The sequence below is a fragment of the Pelmatolapia mariae genome, linkage group LG14 (assembly GCF_036321145.2).
Source record: "Pelmatolapia mariae isolate MD_Pm_ZW linkage group LG14, Pm_UMD_F_2, whole genome shotgun sequence".
Taxonomy (NCBI): Eukaryota; Metazoa; Chordata; class Actinopteri; order Cichliformes; family Cichlidae; genus Pelmatolapia; species Pelmatolapia mariae.
In genome coordinates this window covers 36,084,897-36,110,000 of record NC_086239.1, presented here as the reverse complement: position 1 = coordinate 36,110,000, position 25,104 = coordinate 36,084,897, and the positions used below count along the sequence as shown (strand labels likewise).

At 39.4% G+C, this 25,104-nt stretch overlaps 2 protein-coding genes across 5 annotated transcripts in view; one reads left to right on the top strand and one right to left on the bottom strand.

The window, feature by feature from the left end:
• Nucleotides 1-12,767, bottom strand: part of LOC134640936 (flotillin-2) — a 13,065-nt gene extending 298 nt beyond the window's left edge. The window contains exons 1-11 of the mRNA XM_063493043.1: nucleotides 12,547-12,767; nucleotides 10,400-10,481; nucleotides 6,897-6,987; nucleotides 5,828-5,951; nucleotides 4,603-4,721; nucleotides 3,444-3,557; nucleotides 3,238-3,357; nucleotides 2,703-2,917; nucleotides 1,931-2,114; nucleotides 780-929; nucleotides 1-493 (exon numbers count right to left, since the gene is read on the bottom strand). The exon at nucleotides 1-493 is cut by the window's left edge and continues 298 nt beyond it. Of these exons, the coding sequence (XP_063349113.1) occupies nucleotides 458-493; nucleotides 780-929; nucleotides 1,931-2,114; nucleotides 2,703-2,917; nucleotides 3,238-3,357; nucleotides 3,444-3,557; nucleotides 4,603-4,721; nucleotides 5,828-5,951; nucleotides 6,897-6,987; nucleotides 10,400-10,481; nucleotides 12,547-12,595 (1,284 nt within the window). The 5' untranslated portion in view covers nucleotides 12,596-12,767 and the 3' untranslated portion in view covers nucleotides 1-457. The remainder of the gene's footprint in view (nucleotides 494-779; nucleotides 930-1,930; nucleotides 2,115-2,702; nucleotides 2,918-3,237; nucleotides 3,358-3,443; nucleotides 3,558-4,602; nucleotides 4,722-5,827; nucleotides 5,952-6,896; nucleotides 6,988-10,399; nucleotides 10,482-12,546) is intronic.
• A 2,595-nt stretch (nucleotides 12,768-15,362) lies between these two features.
• Nucleotides 15,363-25,104, top strand: part of myo7aa (myosin VIIAa) — a 57,057-nt gene continuing 47,315 nt past the window's right edge. For 3 of the 4 annotated variants that reach the window (XM_063494364.1, XM_063494365.1, XM_063494363.1), the window contains exon 1: nucleotides 21,369-21,852. In XM_063494364.1, coding sequence (XP_063350434.1) covers nucleotides 21,754-21,852 — 99 coding nt within the window. In that variant the 5' untranslated portion in view covers nucleotides 21,369-21,753. Of the gene's footprint in view, nucleotides 15,789-20,445; nucleotides 20,514-21,368; nucleotides 21,853-25,104 lie in introns of those variants that run through there. The other variant, XM_063494367.1, reaches the window with a different exon arrangement.

The window sequence follows — 25,104 nt, the reverse complement described above, 5'->3', positions numbered from 1 at the left end:
TGGAATACAGATGAGTCGCATAACAGAGGTATATAAATTAACAAAAGGGCTGAAACATAAAGAATGTACAAACTGGCCTCAGTGTATAATTACCAAAGAGTAGGTGTTATGATATAATAAATAATAAATATAATCTGCCTCATCTTTCAGTCTAATATCAGCTCTCTTGTTCAATTATGTTTTATACAAGCCAGCCAATAAATACAATTCAAACACAACAAATAAAAATCAATCACAAAATATTCAAGTTTTAAACTAAAAACAAAATCTTTAAATGAGCAGCAGTGCATGCAGATTTTCTGGTCCTGTATAAAGTAAGGCACCAGAGGTTTCCAAAATTCACTTGGTATACAGAGTATACGTATAAAACAACAAAAATCTTCAAGTGTATTAAAGGCAGTCTATGAGAGTGCATACAACAGAGACTGGAGTCATGTGGAGTCTTCGGTTTTCAGGCTTAAGCTGAGCCGGTCACCTTCTGCAGCAGAGGGATCTGCCAAAAAAATCCCCAAAACGAACAGATTATTTGTAAGGCTTAACTGAAGTACAACCTTTAGGTTCACACTGGAAAGAAAAACTTAAATCCAACACGCCTCCAACTGTTAGGATTTATCGAGGCATTTCACCATTTTTACATTACACTCCAATCTAAGACGAGACAGCTGCTAATTTAATTTTTACCATATGTCTCCCAATTTCATTAAAGCGTCTTTAAATAAGTGCTGAATCACAAAGGTTAACGGGAACACATCATATATAAAATGATATAAAGATGTTACCTTCGACAAATCCACTCCAGTGAGAGCGTTGACTGACACAGGAAGTTCGGCCAAAAGGCGGTTCACCTCGCCTGTCACGCGGCTGCCCTCGCCACTCAGAATGACAATTTCATTCGTCTTGGCTAAGGGCGCCGCCACTTTGGAAGCAATCTGCAAAGACATTGTTAAGCGTTTACAGTAAGATGGAAATAATCCAGCTCTGGTGTTTTATGTGACATGTTAGACTAGCCTAAGGAAAAATACCAACTTTTTGTTCTATTGAAAGTTTCGACATGGCCAAAACTTCATTATATATTAAATAACCCATACCTAATCAAATATCAACACTTTTCCAGGTCCATTAAACTTAAATCAGCTGGAAGGCCGATTGTTTTAAATTTGGTCGACCATTTCTGGACTTTTTGCTAACTGTCATGGGACAGCAGGCTCGTTGCCAGAGAAGGTAAGATCATAAGGTTTTGGGAATCTGCACTTCTGCCTCTGACAGATCTCTCCAAGTGTGCCAAAAATGGCTTGCATTGCATTTTGGGGGAAATGAGTACTCAAAGTCAAAGGGAGAGAAATCTGATGGGAGGTGAGCTTAAGTGTGTTTGTGTGGCCAAAACACTGCATGGCACCTGCCACAGTTCAGGTTGTTTCTCCTGAATGTCTTCCCCTCAGACGCTTCAAGACCTTACAGTGGATCTGAGCACCGACAGTCTCACTCTGGGGGATCGATTCAAAATGCATAACTCTGTGAATTTACAAAAGCAAACAGAAATATCAGCTAGCATGCTAGCACAAAATGATCCTCCAAATGAAAGTTAAGTGAGTTTGGCACAGGAGGGGAAATGCCAACAGAAGTCGATGTTTGCTTTCTGCAGATGGCTGAGGTTGACAGCAGTGCTGGAAGCAATACAGATGGATTTTTTAATAGACTGGGGTTGTGGTTCTTTACGATCACGCATTGTTGAATTCTTAGTAATAACATTTGTACCAAAGTGTTAAATGAAACCAAAAAGTGATGAAGCTGAAGTGATGAAAAACATGTGGAAAAATACTTCTAATTCATCAACCTCAGGCCAGGTGATGCTTGTAAAATGACATCCAACTTCAATTCAAGTTCTTCTCTTCCTTTGTCTGAGCTGTATGAGCACGTATCTTTGTGTTACCTTAGGCAGGGCCTCGAGGACCAGAGCTGTCTTAGCTGCATCTCCGTACTGCTCGTAGGCCTCAGCCTTCAGTCTCATCTTCTCAGCCTCGGCCTTTCCCACCGCTTCAATCGAGCTAGCCTCCGCCTCACCAATCTTTTTGATCTTCTCGGCCTCAGCCTGGGCAATCAGCACTTTCTTCAGCCTGAAGCAGGGAAACAAAGTAATATTTGCTCTTATCAAAATCACTTCCTGAGTGGGTAGGATGCAACTTTTTTGAGACAATTTGCTTCTTAGTGACGTGTCATATGTTAATCTGTCTTCATGCACAAGTTTTGGATGTTGGGATAGTTTTTACAGCTTTCCTTTCTCAAATAAAGCCCACAGCAGCATACAATAAACTTCAAATCTCTTTTGCTCTGCTGGAAATACTACGGGTGGATGCACAGGAAAATCAGCTATTTGCAAATCAGTACAATCAAACATGCACAGACTTTTTCATACAGAGCGCCTGGAAATTACACGATACATTTCACTTCAGTAAGGAAAAACATTTATGGAAATATGGATGCATTATAGTTAAAAACACAGTCTGGCTTCCTTAGTCCAAACTTTCCAGGTGCTTGTTTTGTAGGATTCTGCAGGGATTAAACCAACAAAATAAATAAATATATATTTTACATCGGGAAGGTAATGTGCTGTCTAATCATGTCTGACAAGAGCTGTGGTGCATTCTTGGGGATCTTGCCATTTCTACTCATTCCTAAATCTGACTCAATGTCTTTTTACTCACTTCTCGCCCTCAGCCAGCTGCTGCATTTTATAGGCCTCGGCCTCAGCAGGCCTCTTTACAGTGGCAATGAGCTCCTTGTCTGTCCGGTCAATCTCCTTCTCCTCAATTGTAATCTCCTTCTTCCGCTGCACCACTTGGATCTCAATCTCTTCCAGCCGGATCTTTTGCTGCTCTTTGGCAGCCTGCAGCTCGTATGCCAGCTGGGCCTCTGCTTTCTGAAAACATCAACACAGAGGTGGTCTAAGGCGTTTGCATCTGAGGCAACACAGTTTCTGTTTGTGTTGACACGTGCACATTTTGAAGTTTTAATTTAATACATTACTTCAGATCAAAAGAGCACATGTTGTTTTTCTGATTTTAATCACTTTAACTGCAGATTTCAGGTAAATTGTTTACACACCATGTGATTTAATACAGACTGGCACTTTTTGGGAACAGCCATAAGTTTGGTTAAAGCAGTGCATAATACAGTATAATAACAAGTATTTTTATTTGAACTGTACACAGACAACCTGTAAGTGCAAACAGTACGAACCCTAGCATTGACTTCTTGGTTGAATGAAGCTTTCTGCAGCTCCAGTTCTCGTTTGGAGTCAGCCATCTTGGTGTCAGCCTTGAATTTAACATCCATCATCTCCTTCTTGCATTCGGCTTCCTAAGGTGATAATAAAGAAACAGAGCTGTGAACAGCTGGTCTCTGTGCACGGAAGAATCAATTTCAAGCTTGCTAGATTTTCTTACCCGTATCCCAGCATCCCTCTCTGCCTCGGCCACACCGATGTCTGCATCCCTCTGGACAGCTGCAATCTGGGTCTTTCCAAGGGAGCTCAGGTAGTCCAGTTTATCATACACATCCTTTGAAAACACAGAACCACAGGACATGTAACATTAAACTGGGTGTGGCGTATATCAGCATCTTTCATGTGATTAACAAGGTTACGAAGCCAAAATAAAATAAAACATACAGATTAAAAAATGCTGGCCCTTTGTGGCTGCAAAGAAATCAGATGATAGGGTGGCACTCAAACAGCCTCATTTCTACATGTAACATTTAATCATATTTTAAAGTCCAGAATCTGACGTGTCTCAGAAATCCTGACATGGACTAAAAGATGTTACAGAAATGGACTTTGGGTTTCAGCAGAGCACTAACCTCAGCCGCTCTGTCCACACCACACACTTCAATTAGTTCTAATGAGCAACAGTGAACTCCACAGGGCAAGTCCAGTCAATTATAAAAACCAATTAAACTCATTAGGAATGACTACTCTAATAACCAGCAGCATCAACAGCTCGGAGAAAGACCTTTTCAGTTTCAGTAATATTACAAAACTACAGTCTAAAAAGAAAGATGGGAAGGCTGCTGACTAATGTTTGAACGACTGTCTGTCCCATGTGTCGCCGTCTCAGTGTCACATTTCTTCTGACTGAAGAAATGTGGCTTAAAGCTAAAGTTTTGATACTCTGCATCATCTCTCTTGCACATCCACACTGAGGCAAAATGGAGAGCATCAACGGCGCTTACATGGTTTAAGTAGTTATATACTTACATGAATACTTAATATTTTTGTTTTTATTTTACTACTTCTGTTATATTACTCGTTTAATTTTCCTGCTAAAATTGAACTCTGCTGACATAAACAAATGTTAGACTAAGACTGACTGACCCTTCTTTTTATGCATACTGAAGAGGTACTGGGCGCTGAACTAGTTTACTCCTGTTTCAATACATGCTGTCTTTGCAATGTAGAGAAAATTGTGTCAAAGTCAGTGCTGAGCTGTATAACTAGTAACCTTTCTTCTGCACATGAGCCTTTTCTTCAGATAATCTTATCACTGCAGCTAGAGGCTGCTGCCAGAGCTCCTGCTGCTGTGACCTCTCATAGCACCTTTAACTCACCTTAATGGTAAAGCTCAGAATCTCGATGCCCATCCTGCCGACGTCAGGAGCTGCTACGTCCCTCACCAGTTTAGCAAACTGATCCCTGTCCTGATAGATCTGCTCCACTGTCAGAGTACCTGCAAAAGAAACACATCGTTCAACATCATTTAGCCTGCAATTCACTTTTAACAAACTACCAGCAGCTCTATGCTGGGCAGCTTTATTTTTGATCCAAATTTCTTTTTTTATTTCACGTCACAGCATCAGAATTTTGTCAGAGAAATGCATCACCCCTGAACTCAAGTAGCATAAATGGTCAGCACAGAGCTGCTGGTATTAATCAGAGATCGACCGGTCCGCAGACCACAGTCTGACGACTGCCAGTGTTCTCAGTCAGCCTCACATATGTCTAAATCCAAGTCAGTTCGTTTCAGCATGTGCACAGAGGCAAATGCTCAAAATCACAATCAAATTCACACGGTAATTTTAATGTTATTAGTGTGGAAGCTACCCATTGTGAGTCAAGACAAAAAGTCTGGAGGCCCACCCCAGAAACCCTGGTAAACAACAACTCCAATCACATACTTAAAATCACTCTCGCCCAGCTTAACATTTGAAAGAAGCTACAAAGGAAAAGTGCTAAAGCTAAAGCTATCCAGAGCTCAGAAACAGCCACAAGCTAGCAGCCTCAGTATGTGCAGCCAAAGGATCAAATCCATTATGAGGAAAATAGAAAAGAGTTCAAGTTTCTAGTGAAGTTATAAACTGGAAAATGTAAAGTACATAAATCTGCACCACCTGTTTAGTTTGGTATGTCAGGTAAAGGTTTCCAGTAGCAGAAGATTCTTTAACTTTCTGCAGATTGGGGGAAACTGTAAAGTTTAATAATGTCCTTCCTTGTGGAAATAATATTTCACATTGAATAAGCTGGTGCATCTCTAGTACTTATACAGCACCTGTATATTACTTTTCTTCTCTAATTCAGACCTCAAAGCCAACACAATATGTATAACACATAAAAGGCAAACTAAAGCTAACTTGTATAGTAAAGTCAGGAACTAATCAATAATCAATTTAATACTTTGCTTCTTTTCCTCTGTTGTATACATGCAGGAGTAGCTATTCTGGACTTGTAAAGCAAAAACGCTAAAACTAAAAATTAATAAAACAACTATGATATTGTTTGAAATAAAATCTATATTTGTGTAGTGTTACTGTTGTGGTAAGTGTTAACTGTTCACACCTAGAATGGAGCGCAGATGTCCCTCCAGAGTCTGCAGCAGCACACCTTTGATTTCCATTACTGATTTACCCAGAAACTGCTCACAAGCCACTGCCAGCAGGTCCTGCTCCGTCATGACTTTCACCTGAAGGAGACACATTTAGAGTGTGTTTACACAGCAAGCTTTCTACACTGAGAAGCAATCATGGCACATGGGCTCAGAGTGCCATCGGTGCAATTTTAAACAATCAAGCAAAGTTAATCTCAAGAATTTTGAAAATGAATGTGCTAACACCAACGTTGTTTGGCTAGAAGATGAGCCTGGTAAGAAAATGTAGATAAAAATACAACAACACCTTTTCATGCTTTTATATGCTGTTTTGACCAGGAACCTATCCCACACGGTGATACGACTCTGTAAATTTGATCCAAAATGCCCTTTTTGATGTTTTCTTCTGTGAATGATCAGAAGTGCAGTTTTGTTATAGATAGATAGATAGATTGTGATGCTCTGAGTGTGCCCACCTTTATGTACAGTACTTAACACATTTGCTAGACCATCACCCAGTCCAGGGTTCATGCCACAGCAGTCCTAAATTAACAGTATTGATAATTACCAAAATATTTTTTTCTCTAATGGCTAACTAACCAATATATGCAAGCTCTTTGATCATTATATTTTTCACGCTAAATTATAATTAAATTATTTCCAAAACGCTGGACAAAAATAGTAAAGCACATTATATTTTTTTAATGGAGATGCCAAATTACAGTTATTTCCTTGCATTCCTGAAGAAAAAAATAGTTTTTGTGGCTAAAGGGGTTCATTAAGTATGCTAAAGTCATTTTACTAAATAAATAAATAAGACTGCTGATTATGAGGCAGTCTGTTGGGAAGCACTGATTGATTTTTCTTTGGAATTACACCATTAGATTATAGGGACACATTTCAGAAAACATCAGAAAGCACTGCAGCAGAACACGACACTTTTGATAACAGATGATGTTTGACAAATAGGCTTGGCTTGAGTGAGTAAGTGTAAGTGTTTGTGTCAGCGTTCGCAGAGAAGACGCTGGGATCTGGTCTTACCTGAGCCACCCCTGTGACAGTGATAGCTACTCCTTCTGCTGTCTCCACATCCTCACATCTTGGCTGCAGAGTCATTATCTCCAGGCTTAGCCTACAGCAACAAACACAGGCACAGTTATTAGGCTGCCCAGTCCCGCCTCAAGACTCTGAAACAATAGAGCAACAGGTGGAACCTTTAAATATTTAACACTAACAGTCTTCCTGTCTTCAAATGGGCCTCTGGGCAGTAAGTTTGGGCTTAAGCACAATCATTCCTCACACAGTAAAAGCCAGTATGTGTTGTTATTTAACAGAAATCCATAGATTTACCTGTTAGTACTGAACATTTGACAAACACAAAATCCCTTAGTTGAGTAAAAGAAACCAAAATTAGCAAAACTACTGAAAACTGCTAAATTCCTGCATATTTTCTTTGAAAGATCCCAAAATGCAGAAAAAAACCCCTGAGTCTATACCTCATTCTTTATGATTATGTGTATGTCTACTGTGCATATAACAATTTGTGTAAGACACTCTTGCAAAAGAGATTTAAAATGTCATGGAGGGTATAATCGTGGTACATGAAAATTTATTTAAAAAACAAAAACAAAACTATAGTAAAAGTTTTTTGACCCAGCCAGTCACAGCAGATGGTTGTGAAAGTCTCTTCCGGTTCAGAGCTCTTCCTCTACGCCATCTTCAAGTCTTTATTTATAGAGGATCATCTGACTGCTGAGTGTCTCTATCTGACATTGAGGAGACCTTTTGTCAAAGTCCTATGAAAAGACACTTTTTACAGGATTCTCTGCAGTGCAGTGCAAGTTTCTGTGTGCAGCCTGTTACAGTCAGACCACATCAGGATCCCCTCCAGTTCACTTACCAGCCCCGCCTCAGAGCTGAGGACGCCATCATCTCCCTGCTTAATCGTGTCTACACCAATCTGGACCAGCCGGCGAGTACTGTGAGGGTCATGCTTTTCGACTTTTCCAGTTCATTCAACAGGAAACCTGTGACCCCTGTTTCAGTCCAGGGGGTGGACATTGTAAGGGCTACAAATACCTTGGAGTACACATAGATAATAAACTGCACTCTACAGGAAAGGCCAAAGTCGTCTCTATTTTCTGAGGCGGCTGAGGTTTTTCAACATCTGTTGAATAATGCTCAGGGTTTTTTTTGAGTCTGTTGTGGCCAGTGCCATCCTCCCTGCTATTGCATGCTGGGGTATCAGGTTGAGATGCCAACAGATTCAATAAACTGATCTGCAAGGCCAGTAATGTTGTGGGGATGGAGCTGGACTCCCTTAAGGCGGTGTCTGGGAGGCGGATGTTGTCTAAGATAAGGACAAAGCTGGACAATACCTCCCACCCACTCCATGAAGCGTTGGCCAGTCACAGAAGAACACTCAATGAGAGACTGAGATTACCCATAATGCACCACTGAACAACACAGGAAATCATTCCTGCCTCTGGCTGTACAACTCATCCATCTAATGCACAGTACACAGTGCAATAGTTACACCCTTGATATTTGCACATCCTCTACAGTGAAAATAACAAATAAAGTTTTACAGTTTAGAGTAAAATGTCACCTCTGTAATATTCTGGATATTTATAATTGAGCTTTGTGTATATATTAGAGCCATTTCTTATATTTTGTAAACTTTGGAATATATTGTATTATTTAATTTAGTTCAGTGTGTTACTGTTTTTGTCTTGGAGCAACTGTAACCATATCATTTCTTTAGGCATCATTAAAGTATTCTGATTCTGATTGCAGTAAGTACACCCCAGGTCAGTATTTCGTATAACCACCGTTAGCAGCAATAACTTAAAGTAATCACTTTCTGTATGATTATCCGTCTCTTTCATCATAGAGGATGAATTTTAGCCTACTCGTCTATCCAAGTTTGCCTCACTTCATTGACATTTGCAGATATGTGTTTAAATACTTAAGTCCTTACCACAGCATTTGAGTCAGGTGGAGGTCTGAACTTTGGGTCATTGCAACACTTTGTTTTCTTTTTCAGCCATTCTGTTGTAGATTTGCTGACGTGCATATCAATCATTGTCTTGTACCATGACTCAAAGCTTTAGCTGTCAGACAGATGGCCTCATATTTGACTCACATACACTTTGGTATACAGAGGAGTTAATGGTTGACTCAATGACTGCACGGTGCCTAAACTGCCACACCCTCACCACCATGCTTAACAGCTGGTGTAAAGCATTGTATTGATATTCTGTTTGGTTTTCTTCAAGCGTGGTGCCGTGCATTATGGCAAAACATCTCTATTTGGTCTCATCTGTTCAAAGGATAATGCTCCAGAAGTCTTTTAGCTTGTTTAGATGCAGCTTTACAAACCTAGGCTGTGCTGCCATGTTCTTTTTAGAGAGAACAACCCTTGGTGTGGGGTGGGGGGGTGTTGCAGCCTTTCAGAGCATTGCAAGGTCTGACTTTGCGGTGAATCAGGTGGGATACCCACTCCTGGGAGGATTGCATTAACACTGTGTTAATGATTTGTCGATACACACACCTGAATGATCCTGATCACAACAATGCCAAAACTTCCGCATTTAAAGATGTGCTCACACTTGCTGATGATCAATTAATCAAGCGCACTGAAATTGCAGCACCTGGCTGCTACTTACCCTGTTAATTCCTACGGAAGCATTAAGGCTGTATTTTTTCACGTGGCTGTAAATAAAACTGAATTGAATTGTATTGAAGAATCAGTACGTTGGGGATGGATCCACCCTGCTTAGTTTCACATTTCAACACACCTGTCCGATGGCTGTGTGAAGCACTTGTTTGCTAAAGAGTTTGTTTACACTGTCCACATGCAGCTGTGTTTTGTTAACTTCCATTCATAGCTTATTCAGACACTACTCAACACAGAGCTGAAGCACTGCATCTACTTGTGACTAAAAACCGATGTCTCCTACCAGAGAACAAAAACCAGCTTCTTTGCACTTTAAGGCAATTCCCTACTCACAGATCACTTTTGCTTTTTAACAAAAGTGAACTATTAGGATTCAGTTATTCAATTATGACAAGAATTATGAGTATAACAACTTTAGCCATAGCTAAAGTTAAAATGTATGCATTATAGTCAAAATGATGGGATTAAGCATTTCACAAAGCATTTACTGACCATTCAGTTCTGTGTAAAATATAAATCCTGCAATAAAACATTTTATCTATGACAACTCACAAAAAATTAATGTGAGATATGCACTTAGCACACTGCACATTAAGAGAGCAGAATACATTTAGTTCTCAGTAACACTACCCCAGTCATGCAAGAGGAAATGTTTGTATACAATGTGACTGGAAACACACTGTGTGTAATATGAGACAAAGTGTGGGAGAACAGCTTCCACTCCTCACTTTGCCTTCTGATGGCCTTTAGATAATGCGATTGACTTTCTTGTGGTTAATCTTTTTCGCTGTGGTCTAATTAGAAAGCTTGGTCCATATTATATTTCAAGATAACATTTACATCATTGCTTCTAGTACACTGTCACCTTTGGGCGTCTGAGATGAGCCACCATGCCCAGGACCATCCTCCTACGACGTAGGTTTTGTCATCAGAGCCGCAGCAACCACCTGAGGAAAGAGGACAGCGCCATCAGGACTCTTCAGAAATTCTTTGACTATAACATTAAATGATACAGTCCAAAGATATGCACTGAGCTTATTAAGCCCCTATTATGCCTTTTAAACATTATTTTAGAAAGGTGTTTTACCACTATAATCATTATTGTTCACACTACTTTAAGTAGAGGGCTTGTTCAAAACCTGCCAGTAAAAACAGGTTTTGATAATAAACACGGCATGTGTAAAAGCCAAAGGGGAGAAAAACTATGGGGAAACGTTATCCAGCTGTTGTTCTCAGACAAAGGCCATAATAAATACATCGGGTTATTGAATAATTAAAGTTGAGATTTCAGAGATTTACTGAATAGTTTCTTTATTTTCTATTTCCCAGGAGCCAATTTTGGCAACCGTGGCCTTCCAATCTTCCTGCGACAGATTGGCGACCTATCCAGTGTGTACCCCGCCTCTCGCCCTATGAGCTGCTGGGACAGGGTCCACCCCCCCAGCCTCTTATATAATGTTTATTTCATATATTTATTAATTAATGTAAGTGGCATGATTTTTTAACTATAGAGTTAAGGTTATCATGTACAGACATGACGCTGAGGGCCCCAACTTGCAACCTTAAGATGACAAAAGTAAGAAGTATCCTTTATTTTTGCTAACAGTGGTTAGCAAAAATGAGGCCCTTGCTCTGTAGCACAATATTGTCCTCATAGTGCAGTTTTTTAAAAATTATTATTATTACTACATTATTCACTAGAAAGCTTAAAATAAACAAACAGGGCTGTGTGGTAGTACATTGGTTCACACTGTGGTCTCACAGTAAGAAGGCATTGGGGCCTTTCCTTGTGAAACTTGTATGTCCCACATTTTTCTCACCCAAAAGACATATTGGGTGTAAATTGCGACACCAAACTGGCTGTAGGTGTAGATCTAAAGGTGAATGATTGTCTGTCTCTGTGCGTTAAGCCCTGTGATGGCCTGGTAAATACCTCACCTCTCACCCAATGTCGGCTCCACTCAGCCATGACTCCAACCAGATGTGCAGTTAAGAAAATGAATATTTATCTAATGCCCTTCAATGTGTCTTTTCCTCTTAGAGAGGATTTCTATCAATATGACTTTTTAGTACTCCAATCTAACCTAATCAAATCTAATTGTGTGAATTTAGAAAGGTTGTATGTTCTTCAGGTTACACCGTTGAGTTATTTTACACTCGTATACTCTGTCTGATGTACATGGGGGGGTTCTTTTTCCTGATATCTCTACCAATTAATTATAGTCATTAAAAAGGCTAGAATTGGTTCAGGATGACTACACCTGTTACTTTTAGCTACACCATGCTCATTAACGGTGGTAGATGATGTACTCACATCATTTACTTAAGTAAAAATCCTCCATGGAAAAATCTACTTGAGAAGAAGTACATAAAATAGCCTTAAAATGCAGAAAAAATAGTAAAGTAAAAGTTCTGTTTAGGTCCCACTGCCTCATATGATTATATACACTTCTCGGCTACTTCATTAGATTGGTTGGAAGCCAATGATTTCATCTTTAACGATGTGTTTAGAGCTTGTAAAATATTAAAATTAACCCGTTATTGTGACATAAATGTAGACATACCTGTCTCCATTAGTTGTGAAATAAGTAGCACCAAATGGAAATACTCAAGTAGGGAACATTTCTACTCAAGTACAATACTTGTGTGAATGCACTTTGTTGATTTTCAAATCCGCTTATTTATAAATCACACTTGTTATCAATAAAACATAAAAACCTGTCTTATTCACATATCTGCGTTCAGACGCCAATGCCTTTAAATCACATGATCTAAATCACTGCTAACGCACCGCCTGATCAGCGTCGCAGCTTTTAAGCTAAGCTCTGAAACGACACGACCGCTAATTTATTCACTTTACACAGTAACTGTGTGCTCTAAACGCACTGGCTCGCTCTGCACTTATTTTAAAAACCGAATGCCAAACGTGGTTTAGTTTGCCAGCTAATACTATTAGCTACTTTCTCCCCATCCCCGCTAGCTCGCTCCATCAACACGACGGGAAACACCTACCGGAGACCACCAGCGCTTCGTTTGGCCCCACAGTTAAACAGCTTCCCATCCTGACTCAGGATAAAAAGGCGAGGGGAAAAACCGTTAGACTCAGGAGCCCGTTACGGAGATGAAGATGATGATGGTATTATCTGAGGTTTTAAATAAGCGCGAATCGTGCGTTTAAAGAGGCTTCACGTTCAGCACAACAGCAACAACAACACGACCCCGCCCCGCCCAGCGACGACGTAGTGACGTCATGCTTGTCAACGGCTCGTGTAAAGAATAACTATAATTTTTACCCAAAACATCTCAACTTTAACAGCCTTATTTAACAGCCTGACTTTTGTGCTGTATTCCTACATCCTGTCCCGCTTTTTTTGAAACGAAAACTTAAGCTAAAAAAGATGAATTATATTCATATTTTTGTTTTTTAGTACCCACCTCTTGCTTTGTCCTTCAAAAATTTTAATCTTACACAATTTCCAAAAACATCTTACAGGATGTAGGAATATGCCTGTTGCGTATATTTAAGTTTGACTACATCAGTAGCATGACCCTCAGTCCTAGTAAAAAAAAATTATCAAAAATTATTAAAAAATTGTTTTTCTCCCTATTATATGCACAATGAGTGTGAAAGACCTTCTCCGATGCTTTAATTTGCTATCATATCTTTATTTAGTAAGTTGCAGTTTCTAGCTGTGGCCACTAAAGGACCGTAAACAGCAATGTGGAAAGCCTGTCCAGGTCAGTTTTTCAAAAAATATTCATTTCATATAAATATTCAAGCAAATTGTTTAAAATAGTGAAAGTATAGTTTTGTCACAAAGTTGATCATCTAAATTGTTGTATTTTTAAAAAAGTGTAGTATAGTTATTTTTGAAATACTGCATATAAGTATACTGCAGTCTAATTAAATGCACTTAGACAAAGAAATTAACACCACTAACACACTAACAATGCAAAAAATAAACTCAGATCATACATAATAATTAGATTCGATTTTTGGATTACATGTTCAAATTGTTATGAATCATAAATATTCATAAGCTCTAATATTCTAATATATAACAGAGCTGGAAAACAATGGTACATACTGGCAAATAAAATGTTGAGCTAGAGCAGTATGTGTTTAATTAAATGTAACTAATAGTGCTCTTATTCTCAGGTGCTCACTCACAGCTGTTCAACTTGTAATTCAAAGAGAGAAGATCACATATTTCCTTTCCCTGAAGAAGGATTCTCTTCACTAGTAATATCAAATGAAATGTGCTTGAAGAGATTTAATCATGAACTTAATCAGTTCATACCGATTAACAAGATGACATTTCCTAAAAATATGGGGAGATGCATCTTAGTTGCTTTCTCGCGTTTTATTCAGAAGTAATCTGTACTGCTCCTGAAACTTTTAAACTTAGAGATTAGCTTGATATAAACTCAGTACATGTTTTTGGCCGATCTTCTGACTGATCGAACGATTTTGCTGCTGTCAAACCTTGAAACTTGTATCACCCTCTCTTATGCATCCACTTTCAAAAAATAAAGTCTCTTATTGTACTTTTAACAGCTTATCACTGGATTGTTAAGGTGCTCAAAGTGAATCCTGTGTGTGAGGCACTTATTTGGACCCTTGTGCTTTGTGCCTTTTGGAGAGTAGTACTGAAAGTGAATATTTTAGAATTCGTTACATGGGTCTCGTTAATTCTGTTGAGTATTGTTATTGTTACAGAAAATTGGAAATGGATAGAACTTTTCTTGTCTTACTGGCCACTCAAATATCACATCTGGACCTACCCAAAGAAAACTGCTAATTAACCGAACATGCATCCTTCTGGACTGTGCGAGGACACAAGCACATCTGGTGAAAGCCCAGTTTATGTTAGGAGAACATAGACTTTCTCCCGATACTGCACAATAAAATCTAGGAGTAGCAGTGGTAAAAATGTGTACTGTTGGGTCTAAACTCAGACCCCACTGTATCCAGGACTTATTCCCATGAAAGAAAAACAAGGCAACAGCGTTCGATCGTTTACTTGCAAGGGAGGCCTCGTCGGTATCTCAGCTCATTACGAATGACCCCGACGATGGCCTCCTCTCGCTGCCTTTTATTGAAAACATTCAAGCAATAGTTTACAAACACCTCCCCTCGTAACCCCCCTTGGTTACAAAGACAAGGCACTGTATGCATGTATGTGTGTGTGTGTGTGTGTGTGTGTGTGTGTGTGTGTGTGTGTGTGTGTGTGTGTGTGTGTGTATGCGTTTTTGTGACCTCCTGCTGACCAAAAGGGTCATAAAAGCAGGAAGCTTACAACACAAGAAACAGATCTTTCAGATAGGATGTATCTACAATAAACCCTCCCCCAGCACAGAGTGGTTTTAGAGGTGGTCAGGATCAAAGGAATGGCTTTGATCCTACTGCTTGAACTAAGACTGTACAAATTTAAGAAACACAATGGCAACATTCAACAATTAGACTTAACATGTACTCTTACTGCTTTTTGGTCCTTTAAAAGGGCATAATGTTGGGGTGCAATAATCAGCCCTTAGGAGATTACATCAGTATAGACTGTGCCTGTAAGGACAGAAATGGACTTTTACTGCAGCCTATTTATGAAAGTAGCGCATGCAACGATTTTCTTTTGTCTGCATTGATGCAACTGTTGCAACATTTTCTCTCTCTGCCCCACGTGTGTGTGTGTGTGTGTGTGTGTGTGTGTGTGTGTGTGTGTGTGTGTCTGTGTTGTGTCTAATTACAACCTCCTCTATGTTGAACCACATCACCCCCCACTAACTCTGTCTCTCTCACACAGGGAAACAGGGATCAGTGGCAGTGAATGAGCAGCTTCCGTGTCACTGTTAATACCGGCAAGAAAGGGAGGGAGGAAGGGAGGAGAAGGGAGCCATTCATGTCTTATACCTCTGTATGACTTCACAGAGGAAGAGTGAGAGAATGTGCAAAAACAGATCTAGGAAGAAGAGAATTAGTCATGTATGAGATTTTAACACTGGAAGCAAACAGAAGAAGAAAGAGAGAAAGAAATTGAGAAAGTTAGAAACAGGAGATAAGCATATATACGAGAAAAGGTGTGGAAAGGACAAAAACAGGTGTCACACTGTGGAATTAACAACGGTTTCGGTCTTTTTTCCTGCAATTCATCCTTCCATCCACCACACAGGACGTCCGAAACGAGACCAGCAGTGGATCAACAGGAGACGGAGAGTGAAACAGAAGAGGCAAGAAGTGTTCAGATCACGATCAAAGGGTGAGGCTTACAGAAGCATACTGGCTTTATTCATAATCTCCTTAATCTGTGTGTGTGTGATTTAAGGGATCACCGCGTGTTCCCACATGGTGTTCCAGGTGGCATGTCTTTCTTTATTTTCTAAAATATTAAGAGAACTATTTAACAAATTTACAACATGTTGAATTATATCGATGCAGTAATCACACAGACAAAACACACGTGCAAATTCAGCATTGCAGTATTCATCAAACAGCAGTCGTTCATGACAGAAATCATGTAAACATAAGCAGGGATGTTAGTCTGTGTCTTTAACGCTGTTTGCTTTTTGCAGTGGTATCATATCAGGCTGTTTAATAATAATAATATTAAATGCATGACAGAAACCACTTTTATCATATAGAAAATAGACAAAAAAATAGAACATTTTTGTTCTGAATTTTTCCTCGAATTTAAATACTGGAGAATGTATGTGATGAAGGGTGGGGAAATTCAGCATATGAATGATATTTGGCTGAAGTGTGACTTGTTTCGGGACATTGTATTTCAAATGTAAACACATTATTTTGGGAGATCGGTGTCAGTAAAAAGGTCTCTCTCATTTGGCCCTTGTTTTTTTGTTTGATACTTTGTTCAGCTGCACATTATTAATCTCTGGTTCCTTTTTACACTCCTCCTTCACTTCTTACTGATCACACTGTTTGCATGTATCAAACCTGCAGTATCTTTAAATGTTGAGCATAAAGTGCTGCAGGTTTGCTTCTCCTGCTCCCTCCCTGGGTACTCACAAGCTTTTATACGCTTATCTTTAATTTGCACATTACAATGCATATTTCCTGAACTGGGCATTGCCTAAAGGTCATGTTGACACTAATGTTTCAGCACAACCAGCTAATATGAGCAATAACAGCATCAGCTGAATTATTTGACTTCTTTTTGTCTTTCTGGAGGCAAAGAATCAAGCTGAAAACATGACATGTGATACTGTCACTGTAAGAGATGTGTTTTTCATACAGTACAGTGATATAGTGATGCAAAAGGCATGTTTGTGGGGGACGCATTACAAATGCTTAAATTTTCATATATCTAATTTAATAAACACAGAAACTATGCAGGATGGAGACTTTGCATTGATCATGTGGTCTGCAGTTTTTCATTTAAATTATTATCTTTCATTTAAATTATGTAAATGGAAGCTAGTGTTTTTGTTTGTTTGTTTTTTGTCACCTTAACTAAAATGTCCAGTCTCTCTCGAGTGGGTCTGCCCTGGAAAGCCACCCAAAACCGATTGCCTTTGGGACCATATTAGTCCACAGCTGTCCAATTAAAGGGTTTTAATTTAGCCAGTGTGCCTCACTCAGTGGGGGGTAGGCAGTACCTCCCTCAGGCCTATCAGTAGGTCATGAAGGGCAAGCAGGAATTAGATTTAGGTCTACAGACTGTTAGCACGCTCTGGTTATTCAGGCTGATAAAGTTTAGATGACAATAGCACCACACTCTAAAGCACTTTGGTGTGTCAGAAGACAGCAGTGTCAAAGTCTTCTAAAACCAAAAATCCAGCTTCCACACTGTGATGAGAAGGAGAGAGACGAGTCAGGGTTTAGTGGATTCAGTTCTTAGTGCAATTCTTTGGTATTTAAAAGAATTAAAGCTGCATGAAGTCAAATTCAGTTCAATTCAGAGTTATTTATATAGCGCCAAAACACAACAGCAGTCACCTCAAGGCATTTTATATTGTCAGGTAAAGAACCTACAGTAACAGAGAGAAAAACAGTCACTCGGTGCAAGCAAGCACTCGGTGACAGTGGGAAGGAAAAACTCCCTTTTAACAGGAAGAAACCTTCAGCAGAATCAGGGTCAGGGAGGGGCAGAAATCTGCTTTATCCTGTAACATTCCTCATTCTTTAACAGCAAAAACAGCCACTAAACATTCACTAGATAAAGTAACTAGTGGAAGTGAGGTGGAAACTAACCCCTGCACTGGCAGGAAGTATTGCTAAAAATGCTGTAAACCTGAATTTTCTTTCAGAACTGATATGATATAAAATACTGATATGCTCACATCATGTTTGCAGCTCGAAACACGTTTGTAGTTGTTTCAAATGTCCTCTCTCGAAGGCCCTGCTAGAAGGACACAAGCTGTGATAAATCATTCAAACATGAAGGTAGCCTCTCTTGTGTAGCTTGCATACTTTTGCAGCTAGTTTAGAGAGAGGTGTTTCTTTATTCACCCTCTCCTACAGCCTAACCTGTCCTCCTATTTTTAATTATCTGTGAATATTTGCCCTCTCTCTGTTTGACTCTTCTTCCTGCTTTTCATCCTTCGTTCTTCTTCCACATTTCCCTTTCTTTACTCCAAGTTTTTTCTCCATTTACATCCTTCTCTTCTCTTTTACAGTCACTCCTATCACTACTTTTCTTTCTTCCCTTATCATTTTGTTTCTGTCTGTCTAAACATTGCCTCACCGTTGGAGGATGTTTCACTTACACTGTGAGGTTTTTTTGGCTACTGTGTGTTAATGTACAGGTATAAAATCTGATACGTGCAGACATACAGGGCATGACTGCACACAACCTTTGTCCCAGCCCCCTGCTGGGGTAATTAGATGCTGAAATATTGATAGTGTGTGTGTGTGTGTGTGTGTGTGTGTGTGTGTGTGTGTGTGTGTGTGTGTGTGTGTGTGTGTGAGAGAGAGAGAGAGAGAGCGAGAGAGAGAGAGAGAGAGAGAGAGAGAGACATTTCATGTGTTTGCGTTGTGTTTATGTGATGGTAATTCTCTCTGTTGTTATTATTAGACCGTTTTTGTGACCTTTAAAGTCCCGGAAGAATTAGCAAAGGTCAGTGAGGGAGAGAGACTCGAAAAACAAAGGACAAAAGAAACAGAAAGTTAAATGCAACAATAGACGTTGAGCTGGAATTAAATTCTTTTTTAATTTACACCCTGTGGTTTGTCTGACACTCGCTGTATTATTGCTGCTTTCTGTTTATTCCTCTAGATTTATCTGATAACAGTTTTTATTCAAAAAGCATTTATTTTATACTTGGACAATTATTACAGTAATGTTTTCTTTCAAAAGTGTTAAAGATTTCATGGCTTTACCTGCTTATTTTTGAAAATTATTACAATATTATTGTTAGTTTTTAATTTATTTGTTTGTTTGTTTAAGTTCCGTTTTCAGACAGGAATTTGTTGCTTCAGTTTAATGTGACAATATTTTAGTCACTTATGTAGACGTACCAATCCAAAAACCTCCTCCCAGCTCTATAAAAATAAACAAAATAAAGAATAAAACTGAAGACATTTTCTACACCATAATAACACAATAATAGAAAAACCACTGATTACTACAAAGTTAAAAGTACAATTAGAGGTAGTTTGGTAAAAGATGTTAAATGTTTGTGACGTAAATTAAGGACACTTGTAAAGTGAATTAAAAGAAGGCAAATCAAACAACATCCTGTCTGAAGTGCACTGCACACCTGACTCACTGGAGAACATTTAGATGTGATATAATGGAGGTCTTTAAGGTTGAACCAGGCTCTGTTCAGAGCTCTGGTGTAACTTAAGCTGTGCTGCGGTTCAAAGAGAAACCCAAACAAAGCATCTAATGAGGTTGAGGTGTTGCAGCTGTCATACGTCAAAAAGTCAAAGGATCGGCCTGAAGCTTCATCAAGAGGAACCTGAATAATTTATTAAGACTAATTCCCATGCACACAGACACACATGCATAAACACTGTTAGCATGCGTGTGACCTGAACTGAACAAACCCAGTTATCCCTTTTTACTGTAACAGAATACTGTTCAGGTGCCTCTGCTGTGTGTGTGTGTGTGTGTGTGTGTGTGTGTGTGTGTGTGTGTGTGTGTGTGTGTGTGTGTGTGTGTGTGTGTGTGTGTGTGTGTTAATGTTGTCTTGAAAACTTCTGCCAAAGTTTTTGGTATATTTGCAGTCAGAATTTGTAGTATTGTAGTATTAATTGTACTCCTTCACCTTTTGCACTCGTACCAGCACTCACTCTCTCCCATCTTTTTGCACTATGCATTCACAGTGATGGTCCTAAGCTCATCTGTGCCAGACATTCTGGACCTCATTTGACCCAGATTCATTTATTTTGGGTTCATCTGACCGTAGAATCCACTGCCAGTTTTCATTAGGCTCTTTTAATGAACTTTGGCAAAGTTTCATGTGGCATTTTTGTGCCATTCATAAGTAGTTATTTTCCCCTTGGAGCCCTTTATAAAGGTTTCTGTCAGTGAACGTCTGTTTTGCTGATACATGATTAATAAAACACCAGTTTTCACAGATAATTACTTTGTTGAGTGAGTATTTGAAAATGGAAACAAGTAATTTTCAAGGCCTCTGCACTTTCTATAATTAATCAGTATGGCAGCTTATATCATTGTAGCTTCTGAGTTGTTCGGGCAATACTTTACAACCTGCCGCCATGTTGACAAATTAAGACTGCTATATTGGTTGAGGTTGTAGTAGTCTCTATTTATTTCAATACAGTTTGTCTATTCTGTTTGTTTCTAATTATACATCAGACCCAAAACCTTAAAATTCATAGTGATATACATAATGATGAGTTCACTGTGACATGATCTGAATCATTATCATTTTTCATGTATTTAAAGCAAACTCTGAATAAATGAATCTATTTCTCACTCTCTTCATTAGAGTCTACAGGTGACTGCTGATGTCCAGCCATAAGGATAAAAACCAGGGCCATGGTCATTTTACAGCAGGTGAAAAAACACAAACACACACACACACACACACTCTCTCTCTCTCACACACACACACACACACACATACACACACACACACACACACACAGAAATTTCATAAACATTTGTATGCGTCTGTTTATCCTTGCACTGAAGGTTCAACTCTTATTAAAGGGGCTTTTTACTCCTTTCCAGCTCCATATCTTTCACTCTTACACTCTACTACAAACAGTTTGCATGATTTGAACAGCTGGTTGGGTTAGTAGGGCTAAACTGAGCACTTTCGATGAACATACTATGGATATGCACAATCAGTGACATCAGACAGAAATGAGAGTAAAAAATATGAAACAGAGCCTTTGGAGTACTCTTAAGCTGGAGCTTTTGGCACAGAGGGACTGGCATGCAAGCTGACCTCTGTGAAGCTGTGAAGCTTTTGTCATGTTTAACACAAACATTCACCATTGTAACAATATATACTGTATGACATAAAATAATGAAAGAAGAAAGACCAACATCTGAAGCTACAGTGTTCCCACTTTATTTACTTTTTCTTTAAAAAGCATGCACACACTGTAAACAGGGAGACCAGTCAAATCAGACAAGATGCTGTGTGTGTGTGTGTGTGTGTGTGTGTGTGTGTGTGTGTGTGTGTGTGTGTGTGTGTGTGTGTGTGTGTGTGTGCACTACTTTAGTATCAACCTCTTTGATACTTAATTAATGCGCTGCTGAACTTGTCTTCTTTTCTGATCAGCTAATGAGCCCTGACAGCACTCCCCTGCTGCAGAGGCACAAATGGGGCGAGCCAATAGAACGAGCTAATACATTCAATAACACGCCACCCATCTCTTCTGTGAATGTTTGTCTCGTCAGACACACTCTGACTTTTATCCAGTCTGCAAAGGTGTAACCAAACTGAACAGGAGAGGAGGTGTGATTTACTCAGTCAGTGGAATACATTTTTTAGGTTCTTATGTGAGGAGGAAAAACAGACAGTTGGGGGAAATAATTCAGCAGCAGGACATTTTTACTTTGACCATGGAATAAAGCAACTGTTGAATCTGGAAGACTGCATGGAAAAGGAATTTTTATGTACATATTTTTTTATTACTCTGCTTTGGAAAAATCCTGATGATTTTTTTTTTTGTTACAAAAAAGCAGTCGTTTGCCAAATCTTGCTTGAAATTTTTTTTTTTTTTTTTTAAAACTTGAAGGATTTTCTGTAGATGAGCAGTATGCAGGTGTTAATGTGGTAACCATGGCAATGAAAATAAACAGGAAGGGATCTGATTGGGCGATGGAGGGCTGGGATCCAAACATACGCCGCCTCAGCTACAAATGCACCACCCTCATCAAGGTAAACTTCAGGTTCAATTAGGGGATGTTTGAATGATTGTCATTTATAAACACAAATTGCTGTGTGTTTGTGTTTATGCCAAGCTATCACCTGCTGCTGGAAAAATAAGAAGTTTTGAGTCTTTTCTTTAAAAGTTTAAGAGGGAACGTTGTGATCAGGTCACGTGGTGATCTATAAAGCCCTGAGTTGGGTCAGTAGTCCAAGTGAGAGTCGGTGCACATGACCTGAGACAACAGCATCATTGCTTAAAAACATACACATAGAAGATCACTCCCACTACACTTTATGTACATATCAAATAAATCTCTGTGACATTTCTCATAGTTTATTTTATCATTTCTACATAGTACAAAATGCTCTTGTAGGATTTTGGCTTTTTTGTTGGGCTTCTTTCACCCCAACCTGTGTTTATTTACGTTAAATAGCTGTAATTAATTAATGGTCTACTTCTAAATATCAGCTGGAGCACATGTTACACCAGCTGAAGCATGATTTCATTAAATAAATACATTTAACATTATTTGTCCACTGTACTGTTATGGTGATCTGCGATTAATAATGTTTATTTCCTTAAATAATTGTTCGGTCCACGCCCAAACCTTCGATGACTGACAGTGTTTCAAGTCCTTCAGGTATCTCTTAAGAGTCTTATGTGAAACGATCCATTTATCTAGCATATGTTTGCTGATTTCAGGATAAATTTTCACTTTGAAGCACCATCACATTAACACCAAGGAGAATCTGTGTTCTGTGTTCAATCAGTCATCATCTGCTGAGGAATCACCTTCTTCAACCCCTACCTATGACCTCCTTTGTCCCCTTGTTTCCCCATACCACACTGCATGTCCTCCATCCTGAAGCTTCACAATTGAATTTAAGGGAGGTGTTGGGGTGTGAGGTGCTCAGTTCTCAGATGTTTAAACGAATCAATCCTCAGACAAAAACTACTTCCTCCGGGGCCTAAGACCAGGCTATTGATTTGTGAAGCCACAAATTTCCAAGAGCCTCTTTGAATTGCTCTCAATGATGCTCTTCAGTTCATAGACTGTGGGAAACTCTGGTGTCTGTGAAGATAGCTGTCTTGTGATGTCAGATCAGCAGGCACACATCCATTATTTGTGGTTGGCTGCACACAGTGGGCGTGGGCATGGGCTGAAGAATTATTTTTTAAAAACCCATTTATGTCCATAAAATACTATCCCTCCAAAAAGATTATAAACTATTAGATACGAGACTATATTATAATTATGTTGTGTTTTAATAATGTTATGTAATTATGTTATAGTTCTCTGTTTCTGGTGAAAGTAGTAACATCCATCCAACCTCCTAAATGTTTATGGGAGCATCAAACAGACGCCAGTAGTTATGATAAACTATAATTCAGAGATATCTGTTCTTTACCAAATACGCCTGCTTGAGTTGTGAGAGAGAGGTGTAGTAAAATTTTCATGCAGAGCAGCAGAGGGCAGACGACAACCTGCAGACAGACACTGTTGTGGTGAAATGATACTTACAGACCCTGGAGAGAGCTTGCGTAACTTCTAGGGAACCATTTTCACAGAAAGGGTAACAAGACACCTAAAGCTGCAGGTATATCTCCAAGCAGGCCTCTAAGACTGGGCCTTAAGAACGCCAGTTTGATCAGAGTGACTGTGTAAAAACACTCACTTGATGTGATAATATGGCAATATGTGGTACTTGAAACATTAAACAGTTCAGCTTAGAGCAGGGGTGGGCAATTCCAGGCCTCGAGGGCCGGTGTCCTGCAGGTTTTAGATCTCACCTTGGGTCATCACACCTGAATCACATGATTAGTTCGTTACCAGGCCTCTGGAGAACTTCAGGACATGTTGAGGAGCTAATTTAGCCATTTAAATCAGCTGTGTTGGTTCAAGGACACATCTAAAACCTGCAGGGACACCGGCCCACGAAGCCTGGAGTTGCCCACCCCTGGCTTAGAGGCATAGCCAGAGCCCGCCTGGTGAGCACGATGCATTAACCATCTAGACAAGATCAAAAATGGAGTTAAAAGAGGAATGATAAATGACTTAAATTTGCCAAAGAAATATTAGCTTTTATGGCACTCTTCAAAAGAAGTGGTGTCCCTCTGAAAACAACCTGAGGCATACCTTTACCCACAGCTTCTCAGGTGTAGACAATGAACGGTTGATCCCAGGCAACACCCAGTCTCTTACACTGTCACTGCCAGTAGCAGGTGCAAAGGTGCAAGGCATTAAACAATTTAAATTTTGTAAAATTATTTTTTGTTTCCAGTCACATAATAATATTAAGCACTTCCTTCACAAGTACAAATAAAAAACCTGGAATTCAGAATCCAAGCTCTCCTTTTTTGTCCTGTCTCTGCAGGAAAGCAAAGTTTAATCATTCAGCTGCCCACAGGTGGCAACAACGAGCTTGTCCTCCATTTCTGATTATCCGTGGCACCTGGAGAATCCACAGTCTGTGGGAGAATATGAGTTTATAAGCTTTTGCCACATAGTTTCAGTCCGTTTCAGTTGCACTGTGTAAAAACTTGCTGTATTATTGCTCTTTGAACATGAATGTTTCTTGTGAATTTATTGTTCAAAGATTATTTTCTCTGTGTGCTCGCTGCAGAGGGTTTTTATTTGTTCACTGAAGCAAAAAGAAGAGCCTGTTTATGATTTTATGGCACAATTAGCATATCACCATATCTCATCCTGTGACCTTTGATTTGTCACTCCAATCTAAATGCAAATTAGCTGTAAATGCATTTGTTGCTCGTATATCCACTTAATAACTGTCTTGTCCGCCTTTGTCTTAAATTATTGAATTATTCAGGATTTCTGCAATGATCCGAATGTCTCTTTAGGTTGGTTTATTCCCATATAATCAAAATGTCAGGAGGCGTGTTTGACTGTATCGGCAGTGTGTGTTTTTCGTGTGTAAGTTCTCTTACCCCACAGGAAGAGTGTCCTAGGTTTGGGGCAGGGCATGACAGCATCACACAGTTGCTGTATGTTTGTCAGCTGCACGTCCACGATGTGAGTCTCCCATTCCACCACATCCCAAAAGGTGCTCTATTGGACTGAGATGTGGTGACAGCGTTGACAATTTGAGTAACGTAAACTGCAGCTACAGTTTCAGACTAACCGGTACCAAAATGTTCAGCAGAGGGCAGACTCACCTGAAGAAGAGGTTCAGACAGACGCTGTGCAGTCTGCAGTGGTGAGATGATACTCTGGAAACAGTTTGTGTAACTTATAGTTAGAC